The sequence below is a fragment of the Vigna unguiculata genome, chromosome 1 (genome assembly GCF_037176805.1).
Source record: "Vigna unguiculata cultivar grain cowpea cultivar isolate G323 ecotype 2 chromosome 1, ASM3717680v1, whole genome shotgun sequence".
NCBI classification, from domain to species: domain Eukaryota; kingdom Viridiplantae; phylum Streptophyta; class Magnoliopsida; order Fabales; family Fabaceae; genus Vigna; species Vigna unguiculata.
In genome coordinates this window covers 7,326,433-7,338,541 of record NC_140792.1, presented here as the reverse complement: position 1 = coordinate 7,338,541, position 12,109 = coordinate 7,326,433, and the positions used below count along the sequence as shown (strand labels likewise).

Below are 12,109 nucleotides of genomic sequence, written 5' to 3'. Positions count from 1 at the left end.
TCCAACGTTTTCCACCTACAAACTTCCCTTTCTTGCAAAATTAATTATAGTGTGTTTCAAGTGGTTTATCTAAAACATTTTCCATATAACTAAGAATTAATACGTTTCAAATGTCAATTTTATATATAAATTTCATTGCCTATTGCTCAAAATATTTTATTTCTAAGGATTTTTTTTTATTATTAAACTCCTTTGTAATTAAACATAACTTTTTATTAACATCTTCCTAATGATTTATGAGTGCAGTCCATTGCTCTAAACAATTGATTCCTGCAATGAAACAAATCAAGTGTCAACACACATAGTCCAATCAACAATCAAACAAACAGCAGAAAAACAATGAATCAATCTGCTGACTCTTAAACCACTTCCATCCATTTTCAAAACACAAATTCCTCGTATATATAATAATCCTTAACTCCACCCATCACAACCTTAAAACCAAACATTCCAACACACCATGGAAAAACCAGAAACAACACTCCTTTTATCACTTCTCTTCCTCTTCTCATCATGCTCGTGTTTCACACTCAACAATGCACACTCAACCACCATCCTTAACGTCTGGCCCAAACCCAGAAACCTCACGTGGGCCCCACCATATCAAGCCACCCTCATTGCTTCCAACTTCACCATCACCACCACCACTCCCCACCACAACAAACACCTCTCCGCCGCCATCACCCGCTACCAAAACCTCGTAATATCCGAACACCACCACCCACTTCTCCCCCCAGCAGTCAATATCTCCAAAATCCTTCCACCATTACAGTTTCTCACCCTCGTCGTCCAAGACCCTGATGCAGAACTCGTTCATGGTGTCGACGAGTCCTACACCCTCTCCATCCTCCCTTCTTCAGCCATCCTCACTGCCAACACTACGTGGGGCGCCATACGAGGACTTGAAACTTTCTCCCAGCTTGCATGGGGTCTCCCCACGTGTGTTGCGGTGGGAGTGCGCGTGTGGGATTCTCCACTCTATGCCCACCGTGGGATCACGTTGGACACGTCGAGGAACTACTACCCCGTGAAGGACTTGTTGAGGACGGTGGAAGCCATGAGCATGAACAAGCTCAACGTCTTGCACTGGCATCTCACCGACTCACAATCTTTTCCACTTGTGCTTCCCTCTGAGCCTTCTTTGGCTGAAAAGGGTGCTTATGCTTCTCACATGGTGTACACACCAGAGGATGTTAAAACGATTGTGGAGTTTGGTCTCGATCGTGGGGTTCGTGTTCTGCCAGAGATTGATGCGCCTGGTTAGTTCAATTTCTTTTACTTTGAAATGTATTTTGGAGTTGCTCTTTCTTTTTGTTTTTTAATTCAGAGCCTTCGTTGCATTGAAAGATTTCATCTTCAAGAACATAAATTACTGAAGAATTACATGTGTTTGATTCTTGTGTCTGTTTGTAGGGCACACAGGATCTTGGGCTTTAGCCTACCCTGAGATTGTAACTTGTGCAAACATGTTCTGGTGGCCACCTAGCGGCGATATCCTTGCTGCAGAACCAGGAACAGGTCATTTGAACCCTCTAAACCCCAAGACTTACCAGGTCCTAAAGAATGTCATACGTGACACGACCACATTGTTCCCAGAACCATTTTACCACTCAGGTGCCGAAGAGGTTATACCAGGTTGCTGGAAAACTGATCCAACAATTCAGAAATATCTATCAGATGGTGGAACTCTCAACCAAGTTCTTGAGAAGTTTATCAACAACACTCTCCCTTTCATTCTGTCCCTCAACCGCACCGTTGTCTATTGGGAAGATGTTTTACTGGATGAAACAGTCCATGTTTCGTCCACAATTCTTCCCAAGGAGCATGTGATTTTGCAGACATGGAGCAATGGACACAACAACACTAAAAAGATAGTTTCTTTGGGATACCGCACCATTGTGTCATCATCAGACTTCTATTACCTGGATTGTGGCCATGGTGACTTTGTAGGGAACAACAGTGTCTATGATCAGCAGAATGGGGATGACAAAGACAACGGTGGCTCTTGGTGTGGACCTTTTAAGACATGGCAAACCATATACAATTATGATATAGCCTATGGGTTGAATGAGGAAGAGGCAAAATTGGTTTTGGGTGGGGAAGTAGCACTGTGGTCTGAACAAGCTGATGGAACTGTTTTGGATGCAAGAATTTGGCCAAGAACTTCTGCATTGGCTGAGACATTGTGGTCAGGAAATAGGGATGAAAAGGGTGTGAAAAGATATGCAGAGGCCACAGATAGACTGAATGAATGGAGAAGCAGAATGGTCAATAGAGGAATAGGGGCTGAACCAATTCAGCCCCTTTGGTGTGTTAGGAACCCTGGTATGTGCAACACGGTTCATTAAACCTAATTGCATTCTTCCTCTGTCATGAAATGGAAGGAAAACAGTAAAAAGAAGATATTCAATCAAACCTTTTCTTTTACTTCTAGCAAAAACAGATACTTAAGTCAAAATATATCTTATAGCTGTGTAGGAGTCTTTGAAAAAGCTATTGCTGTATGATGAGTGATTGTAGTTGTTAAGGAATATTAAAATTTTTACATATATTTATGCAGTTCTTGATTTCAATTAATCTGCTTTGAGCTGGTTTATTGATAGATTAAGACTATAATCAATGTTTATGTTGGGATCTTAACTGTTTGAATCGAATGTTTTATAGGAAGGTGAGAAATGTTGAACACTGAACGTATTACAGTGTACTGTATATGATGAAGGAATGCATTATTGAATTCAAAACCGTAGGTTGGCTTTGAAACAAACTAAAACAGAATGAATAACAACAAAATAGCCTTTAAGAATTGATCCAATTTGAGAGGCTTGATCGTTATGTCTACAACTTGAATATGTGATTTACAGCAGCTCAACTTGACAATTCTTTTCTTCACCAAGTCTCTAAAAAGATGAAATCTCATATCATTATGTTTGTTTTTCCGATGAAACATTTGGATTCTTGAATGATTGTATGGTTGAGTTGTTATCACATAGAATCAAAGTGCTTTTGTGCTCTTAAAGGCCAAGCTTCTTCAATGTAACATTCCAATTTTTTCATCTTCATAAGTTGTATAACCATTAACTAACAAAAATTTAAGAGTTAAATATATTTTCTGTCTTCGATTTCTAAAATCTACTTAAAACTCAAAATTACACTGTCTAAGACTTAAAACAAGCCAGAATTACCAAACTAGATGGAAATGTTATGCAACTACCTAGACACCAACTAAATGATACATGAAGGTAAAAAAACTGAGCTAAAAGTGAAAAACAACAAGAACTATGAAACCAACATGCACAGAACCATAAAATGCACTAAATCAGTAAATTAGTTCTATCCTTATACTTAAATGACTCAAAATGAAGGCTCAAGCTATCTACACCTAAGATTTACTATCAAAGCAAGTCTAAGAAGCAAAAGAGTATTACAAACCATGCTAGTTACTGAAAACAACAGAATTAAAAACTTACTATGAAAATCTGAAAAAAAAAATTCCATGCTACTCTCAAAAACAACAAAATAACTATGTCAGAAAGTGTAAATTCATCAAAGCATTCTGTTATAACACTTATTTATTCTAAAAAACAAGAAAGACAGAATTTAACCATGCACCTAAAATAATACTGCAGGAAGAAATTAAAATGAAAAGAAAATTTTAACTAGTAAACTAAATTTGAACTAGCTACACAATTGTAAATCAACAACATACAATAATTAAAGACTAAACTACCTGCTTTCTAGAAAGAATCCAATGCAACACCTTAAATCCAACTAAAACAGAACTGATAAAAAAAACTGGACAGAATTTAGAACAGGAAGAAAACACATAATAGAATTTTAAACCAGAATGTAGAACAACTTCAAACTAATATGATCAAAAACAACAACTATAGCTACCTGCAATTACAGAAAAATCAGAACAACTAAAAATAAAGAGAAAATGTTAGTGATGTTGGTTAAGAAAACTAGAAAGAAAAATAAATGGCAAACTTTTAGAATTTTAAGACCTCGCCCCCCCCCCCCCCCCCCCCACCCACTTAAAGTGCACATTGTCCTTAATGTGGCAAGGGAGTCTGACATTTTTAGATTTCATTTGTTATTTACAATGAACTATTGAAAATTACCATACTGTAAAAAAAATGGAACCACAATTAACATGGATGACAAGTTTATTTATGGGTTATACACAATGGAAGATTTTATTGACTCTATTTTCGCCTCACAGCTTGTGTAGTGAGTCTGTTCTGAACAAAAGATTTTTCCAAACAACAAATCTCAGTTTGGTCCAGCCTTAGGATTCATTGTTGGTTGAACCATGGTTATCGAATCGAGATTCGTATCGTGAATCGTTTTGTAAATTTTTTTGAATCGTGAATCGAATCTTATTATGAATTGTAAGATACATAATAAATAAAATAGAATATATTTAAGTAAAAATAAGTGATATGAAAAAAAAACATTAAAAATATCATATATTATAATTAAGTCAAGATCTCCAATTTAAATGCTACATCTTAATTTTTAGTCTTTCATTCATCATCTCTAAGATCAATGTCACTTAGATCATCTTCATCTAATATAACATTAAGTGGCAACTCATCTTCATCTTCATCCTCTTCCTCAACTTCTTCAACCATCCATTCAATTTCATCATTATTTGCTGTTGTAGTGGATATTCCCTTTTTGTTTAAGTTTCTTGGATCCCTCTTCCTTTTCTTGCTTGGAGCTCCCTCTTCAAGAGTAAAAGATTCATGTATATCCATCTATGAAACATCATTTGGTAGACAAGGATCCTCTTTTTCAGTAATCCACTCATCATCTAATTCAATATCAGAGAGACATATAGGATCATAAGTATCTCCTTTCTCTTCTCTAACCTTTTGTTTCATGTCAAGTTGAAGATTATATTTAACAAAGACAATGCTCACTACTTTTTTACTTTCAGTCTTACTAGCATGTCTACTAGTTGTCCATTCTTCTGAAACAAACATACCTCGAAGAGCATTTTTCTGTTGTGCTATACATTGAAGGGTTAGAAAAGTAGTTGCAAATCTTGTGACTGCTGGTCTAGCTAATTCTTTTCCTTTAGAATATTTTCTATATAAATTTAGGACTCATGTGTGTCTATAAATGAAAGTTGTGACTTTTTTTGGCATTTGCAATCGTATTGTAAAATATTGGAAGTTCACTTATGTCTTTAAGAATTAAGTCAAGATAAAGCTGCACAAGGAGACCAAAATAGTTTAGTTCTCTTCTCCTATAACATCTTTCCTGCTGCCATAAAATTAGAAGCACCATCTGTCACAACTTGCACGACATTGTCCTCCCCAGTTTCTTCAATCATAGAATCTAATAATTCAAACATTTGTTTAGCATCCTTGATCACATTATTACTAGTATCAATAGATTTTAAGAACACTCTTTCGCTTTGACTATTAACTAAAAAGTTGGTAAGAAACCTCCCTTTTCCATCTATCCAACCATCACACATCAAAGTACATATCCCCATTTTTCCCATTCAACCTTATATTTCTCCAAACTAGCTTGAATATTGTCAACCACTTTTTTCATATAAGATACTCTAACTTCATGATAAGTTGGAGGCGTTAAACCCTTTCCATATTCCACAACATATTTCAACATTTAGGTAAATAAAGAGCTTCTTACCAAATTAAATGGCAAAGCATTCCCAAATATGCAGTTGCAAATATCTTGAATCACCAACTCTCTATCTTTAAACATTTCATTTATGGTTTTCTGTTTTGTAACTCCTTGTTTCCCCTTCTCAATACATTGAATATTTGTTTCTTCAAAACAGTCTACCCGATTTGCTTCTTTCATTTTTTCTTTATCTTCTAACAATTTCAAAAACATTCCTCTAACGTCATTAGGAACAGATGTACAAGCAATGACATTCTCCTTTGTCCCAACAAGATGATGTTTCATTCTTGCAACACCACCCCAACAAGTATGTGAACAACATTTGCACTTGACTAAAAGTCTATGAGGAGAAACACTCTCATAATGACTCCATATAATATCTATTTCTTTCTTTCTCTTTGTTTGACTTATACTCTTTTTACTTCTACAAATACGAATAAATTCAAAATAATATTTCTTCCTAAAAAACAAAATAAAAAAATATAATTAACATTCTGGACAAAAAAAAAATTAAGAATAGTCAAAATATAATTTTGGATAAAGTTGAAAAAAGTTCACGTGACATGATCATGAATAAAAATACAAATTTGTATTTCATGTGACGCGATCATAAAGATTCATCTTGAATAAAATATGAAGTTTTATTTCATTTGAAAAAGAAACATATATAAAATCTAGAAGTAAACTAAAAGTAAAGAAATATCACGTGAACATTTCAGAAAAAGTGAGATGAAAAGGTGATGGGATTGCAATTACTTTATCAAAATCTAAATAATTAAATATTAAAATTCAAAATCTATAATAAATTGAATATTTGCATTTAGTGATGTTAATCCATATGTTGTTTCATTTCTATGTTAGTATTTGATTTCCATGCTTAATGCTTGCTTTGGTTTGGCCATCCATGCTTGATTTGTGGTTCTTGAGATGTTGGAAAATATCTTTTGAACCTAAAACTGAAAATTGAATGCCTAATAGAGCTTGTATCTAGGGATAAAACATGATTCATTAGTAATCTTAAGACTCTTAAACTTAATGCATGATTTCACTTGTTGAGGATTCAAGAAATTGGAACTTGATGAGTTATCATAGACTCAAAGTCACTAGAAATAAGATTTGAGTATTCTTGTTAGTTGATTTTGACTTGAAATTGGAATTGAGATATTTGTGAATGTATGAGAATAAAGTGAATGAAATCTAGTCTTTACAATTGTATATAATCTATGTTAAATTTCTGTGCACACCAACTGTTTGATAAAATACCAAAAAGAGTTTCTGTGTTTTTGTGAGCTTTGTTGTCTATTTGAGTTTGAATTGTGAGATTTGTCATGTGTTGCAAAAGTCCCCGTGGAGAGAACGATATTTATTACTTCCTACGTGCGACTGGTGCACTTTTCGTTTTCCACTAACAGGTACTAGAAGCTAAACAAGCATAAAACAACTAAAACACAAAACAAAACAAAACAAAACACACTAAACATGAGGATATAACAAGATAAAAGCTAGGAAAGAGTTGATTTATTCATGATAATAAACACACAAAAAGAGGTAAGAATTGACATTATCAAAATTCATTGTCCAGATGTGTCTTGACATATTCAATTTCATTAGGTTCACTACTTGTAAGAACTATGTCATCAATTGTAGATAGCAACCTTCAACCCCCGTCACCAACAAATACGTCCTATGGAGCATGGGAGTGATGGAACAATAAAGGATATTTATTTGGCAAGAACCCGCAATGCTTCATTACACCATTCATTTGTTGCTTTAATGCCATTTTCCTCATCATTGTTGTTAAATCCAAGATTTTGTTCCCAATTAACAGATTATTTTCTGACAACATGTTTGATCCACTAGCAACATTCAACTCAACTTCATGCACAACTTTACTTTTCCCACCAGTTCGTAGGCTGAATTGTTTACTGATTTTTGTTATGCTAGAGATAAGTTCCTTGCATCCTTAAGAATTTTGTCCATGAGCACTACACCACTAGCAACATCTAACATACTCCTATCCAAATACATCACACCCAATTCAAGGCAACAACCCACGGGTAATCCACTTGCATAGTAAAAAACAATCTCACATGATATTATCTTTTTATCATATAGGTCCAAGGTCCAAAGAGGCCCTATAAATATACATAGTATCCTTCATGAAATACTCAATTTGAAAACAATTACTCAAACTCAGTCTCTCTAAAAGGATCATTACTCTCTTGTTGACTTAAGTGTTAGAGAGTCTTTTGTAGGTGGATCTTCTCTATTTCAACTCCCAAGAGCATTGAATCAAGATCCATGATCCATCAGGTCATCCAGATCTTGCCACCTAAGGCCATTCCATTTCTACAAACTACTCACAAGTTCCATAACTTTAGGTCCACTAGCCCGATCATGATTTTCCTACCCCCAAAAGGAAAAATCCTTTCCTTTTTTGGTCGGTTATGGGCGAGGAGGGATTTGAACCCCGACACTGTGGTTTGTAGCCACGTGCCCTAATCCTCTAAGCTACATGCCCCACCACGTCATCTCCACTGGAAATATGTTCCCCGGAGTATTCTAAAAAAAGGAAACCTTTCCTCCCCCAGCCTAAGAAGATGTGAAAGTGTCTCTCACTCTATAAGAACAGTGCGTTCTGAGGTGTGAAATGGGAGATAAGGGATTTCATAATTGGGGTTTTGAATAAGACGACCTTTTTCTTTTTCATTCTTATTACTTTTGTATAAAAGTCCACACTTCGGATCCTGGTAAGAACAGTTTACATAGTTGATAGTTGTCTTTGTCCGGCTTGACAAACACAATGGAATGGAGATCATTTCTACTATTTGAATTTGTATTGAGTAAAAAACCTTTAAAAGGCTTTGATACCAAGTAAGAAATGTATCTAAGAGAAAGTGGTGTATTAATATGATGATAATAGTGTACATATGTTGCAAATGCCAACAAAACAGGATCTAATGATTATGGGTAACATTAAAACGCTACAAATAAAGAAAACTAACAAGTAACATTTACATTCATTGATCGACAATTACATTAATTATATTAATTGATAATATTAAAACATAATATTAGTTGTATAAAAATATGCACAAATCAAATGTTCTTATTTCTAATTTTAAGAAATTACTGTATTTTTTTATAATAAAAGAAATAAGCAATAAAGTAATCTAAATACAATACTTCTCTTCTCTACTTTTTTTTTTTCTAATGCCAATGTTGATGGTTATGTAAACTATGAATTAACGAATATATTAACCTATCAACCTCTACTCAGCACGTTGACCTTAGGTTACAAATTTTAATTTTTGATAAGTCTCAGAAGATTTAAAAGAAAAAGAATTCTAGAATAGCTGAACCAAAGACGCGTTTTCGTCACCTGCGAGACTACAATTCTACAAATCCGTAATCCATCATGAAACAGATCATATCATGGATCATAGTACAGCTTCTCATTTTATCACACACACACACACACACACGATGAAAGACAAGATCTTGAGGTTCAAGTCAATCAAACATCCCCACAATGCCCACTTAATTTTCTCCTCATTGTTGTCTGTCAAGAACAATACAATAAAATAACCTTTCACACCAAATCATCATAACCACCAAATCTCTACCCTCTCAATACTATATTAGTAAAATGGAAACCAAACCATCCACATAACAAAAACTTTTAGTCAAAACTTCTAGTAACCCTAAACCCAAGAAACAATATTTATCAATGAATCATTTAAAAATGGCTAGGTCCTCAAGGATTCATTAAATTTGTGCACTTAAATGCTACACATATTAAGTACAAATCCATCATATTATTATAATCTAATTTTTTCATTTTTCAATTGGTTATTATTCATATAAAAATAATCCCAACCAAGCATGCTATAATTAAAACGACGAGAGAGATTTTACAATCATTAATAAAAATAAATTAGCTATAAAAACAAATATGCTTGAATGGAATTAATTACCTAGAGAGATGAAATGAGTGGTCTCTTTCCATTAATTACTATTTTATATAAACTTTAAATTGAAGATCTCAGTTATACAAATTAAACCCTGATTTACTTGAAACATATTCTATTTAATGTTGACTATTTAAACGTATCTTTGGGAGAGGGAACTAAGTTATCAAATTCAAATGAGGTGGAACATCAAATTTTTTCAAAAAAATAAATAAATAATTAGTTTTCTAGAATTCCTCAAAGTCAGGTGGTGAAAGAAATATATAATATACAAACAAAATTTTCACTCCCATGACTCCGTCAATTACTTTCGATCTCTCGATCTACGCATTCTAGAAACAAATCTCGTAACTCTAACGTTAAAAGAAACACCGGTGTGTGTGTGTTTTTTTCTTGTTTTTTTCTCTTTTTTATTCAACTATATATATATATATATATATATATATATATATATATATATATATATATATATATATATATATGTTTCTGTGTTACACTTCAGTTATTCTCAACTCTTCAAACGAAAACATTCCTTCTCTTAGAAAATCTGTGTTTAACAAATAACTATTACCGTTATGGAACGCTCCGAGTTCGAGTTCCCCGCAACAGCTTCCGTTTCCAGTGCCGTCCCCGACGACATCGTTTTCTGCGGCAAAGTCATAACGCGCCGATCCGAAAGCGAGACCCGGGTTCTGTTGAGGTCCGAGTCTTCGGGTCGGACCAATGGCTTCGTGGCGTGGCTCCGTTCGCCGTCCGGGAGGGAGAGCCGCTGCCGGAGGAGCGAGAGTTGCCGGCGGCGGTATAACAAGGTGTTTGGGGCGGTGAAGTTTCCTTTGCAAATGGAGTTAAGTGACATTAAGATGAGGCAGGATCGGATTGAGTCGCGACCTCCGCCGAGGTTCACGGCGAAGGACGACGGCGGAGAGAGCTGCTGGGAATTGGTCCGGCCGATGAGGCGACGGGGATCGCTCAAGAATGCCTTATTTGGATGCCTTCCCATTGTTTAGGATTTTTTTTTTCATTTGTTTATCTATTTTCATACTTAGTGAACACCTTATTTATTTATTCGTTTATTATATACATACTATTTTCCCCATGGTTTGGTGTCATTGAAGCACTTCACTTTAAAGTTTAAGAATTCAACCGAGATAAAATTTGTATATTAAAGCGATTAATTTAATCATTGAAAAATAGTTAAAATGATATTAAAAATTTAGAGTTAAATATTGGTTTGGGTGCTCGATATACATGTTAAAGAGACTTTGATGCTTAAATCATCAATGATCTGATCAGTAAAGACAATTAATGTTGTAATAAATACGAGAGAAAAGTCTCAAGAACCTTATCTGTGACCTCTAATTATAATTTTCCATATGGGTCTTTGATTAAGATTGATCTAATCGAGGTTTAATTGCTTAAAAAACCTTATCAGTAACTTATTTACCCTTAATTATCAGCTGACTTACATATCTTAGACGTCGTTCCGCCACGACGATTGCACGTCATGATCGCACGTCGTGCTTCAGTCACAAAAACATCTAACATATTTATGGAAAACCTTAACCTGACTTGTTTTGAGTTGTTCGGTACAATTGAGAGTGTAGTTCGTTGACACATTATTTCATATTATCAACAATTGGAGTCATTGCACTCGGCGTATCATTCATTCGGTATTGTCGGGTAGCCGCTTGTTGACACATAATCCCATGATTTTCGAAGTGATTGCCACGTCTAGGAAAAGTTGGTTGTTGGCTCAAGCCTGTGCAAATTTCTTTGAGCATGATTGGCTCTACATGGACAAATTGACCCATTTTGTACAAATATAAACACTAATTCCAATTTTCATGAATAAATTTATATATTTGCATCATTAAAAATATAAAAAAAATCATATATTGTGTATTATAAATGGATTAAATTTCATTGATATACACCGGTAAAAATACATATTCACACTTTTAATTTTTTTTAAGTAAATTTTTTATTATAAATATTTATTTTAGTATAAAAGAATAATTAAGTTTAGAAAATAATTAAATTTAAAAAATATCACTTAAAAGGTAAAATTGATAAGATAATTATTTTAATTTTAAAAAAAAGGATTGGTTATTAAATGATAAAATTGAAAAATAAATGTGTATAATGGGTAAAGGGTGTATCTTCACCAGTAAAAACATATACGCATGTATATCCACTTTTTCTTTTCTATTTTTTGTGATAAATAAAACTAATAAAATTATTTGTTTAGTTATACTAAATTATGTATTTATTTTTTTTGAGCGATAATGATTACATGTATAAAATTTAAGTATATTATTTTGATTTTTCCAAAATTGTTGGTCAAGATTTGTCATTGAATAAGAAAAAAATGATTATATAATCCAGACAAAGTACAATGTACAATGATATAAAGAATATATGGTCTAATGCCACTTAACACAATTGGATAGGGGTGACATTTCAGGATGGACCTTCTTTAT

At 33.9% G+C, this 12,109-nt stretch overlaps 2 protein-coding genes across 2 annotated transcripts; both read left to right on the top strand.

Moving 5' to 3' along the window:
- Window positions 1-411: 411 nt before the first annotated feature.
- Window positions 412-2,796, top strand: LOC114163913 (beta-hexosaminidase 2-like). Its single transcript, XM_028048302.2, has 2 exons — window positions 412-1,259; window positions 1,414-2,796. The coding sequence occupies exons 1-2, from the start codon at window positions 461-463 to the stop codon at window positions 2,346-2,348; spliced, it is 1,734 nt and encodes a 577-aa protein (XP_027904103.2). The 5' UTR covers window positions 412-460; the 3' UTR covers window positions 2,349-2,796.
- Window positions 2,797-10,094: 7,298 nt separating this feature from the next.
- LOC146888672 (uncharacterized) lies at window positions 10,095-10,705 on the top strand. Its single transcript, XM_085675519.1, has one exon. It carries the CDS (start codon window positions 10,205-10,207, stop codon window positions 10,634-10,636), a length of 432 nt encoding a protein of 143 aa, XP_085531645.1. The 5' UTR covers window positions 10,095-10,204; the 3' UTR covers window positions 10,637-10,705.
- The last annotated feature ends 1,404 nt before the right edge of the window (window positions 10,706-12,109 follow it).

Bases quoted from the DNA above. Each gene is read 5' to 3' on its own strand.
- LOC114163913 (XM_028048302.2), top strand. From the start codon at position 461: ATGGAAAAACCAGAAACAACACTCCTTTTATCACTTCTCTTCCTCTTC. The intron at 1,260-1,413 runs GTTAGTTCAATT...GTCTGTTTGTAG, and splicing joins GCCAGAGATTGATGCGCCTG to GGCACACAGGATCTTGGGCT.
- LOC146888672 (XM_085675519.1), top strand. From the start codon at position 10,205: ATGGAACGCTCCGAGTTCGAGTTCCCCGCAACAGCTTCCGTTTCCAGT.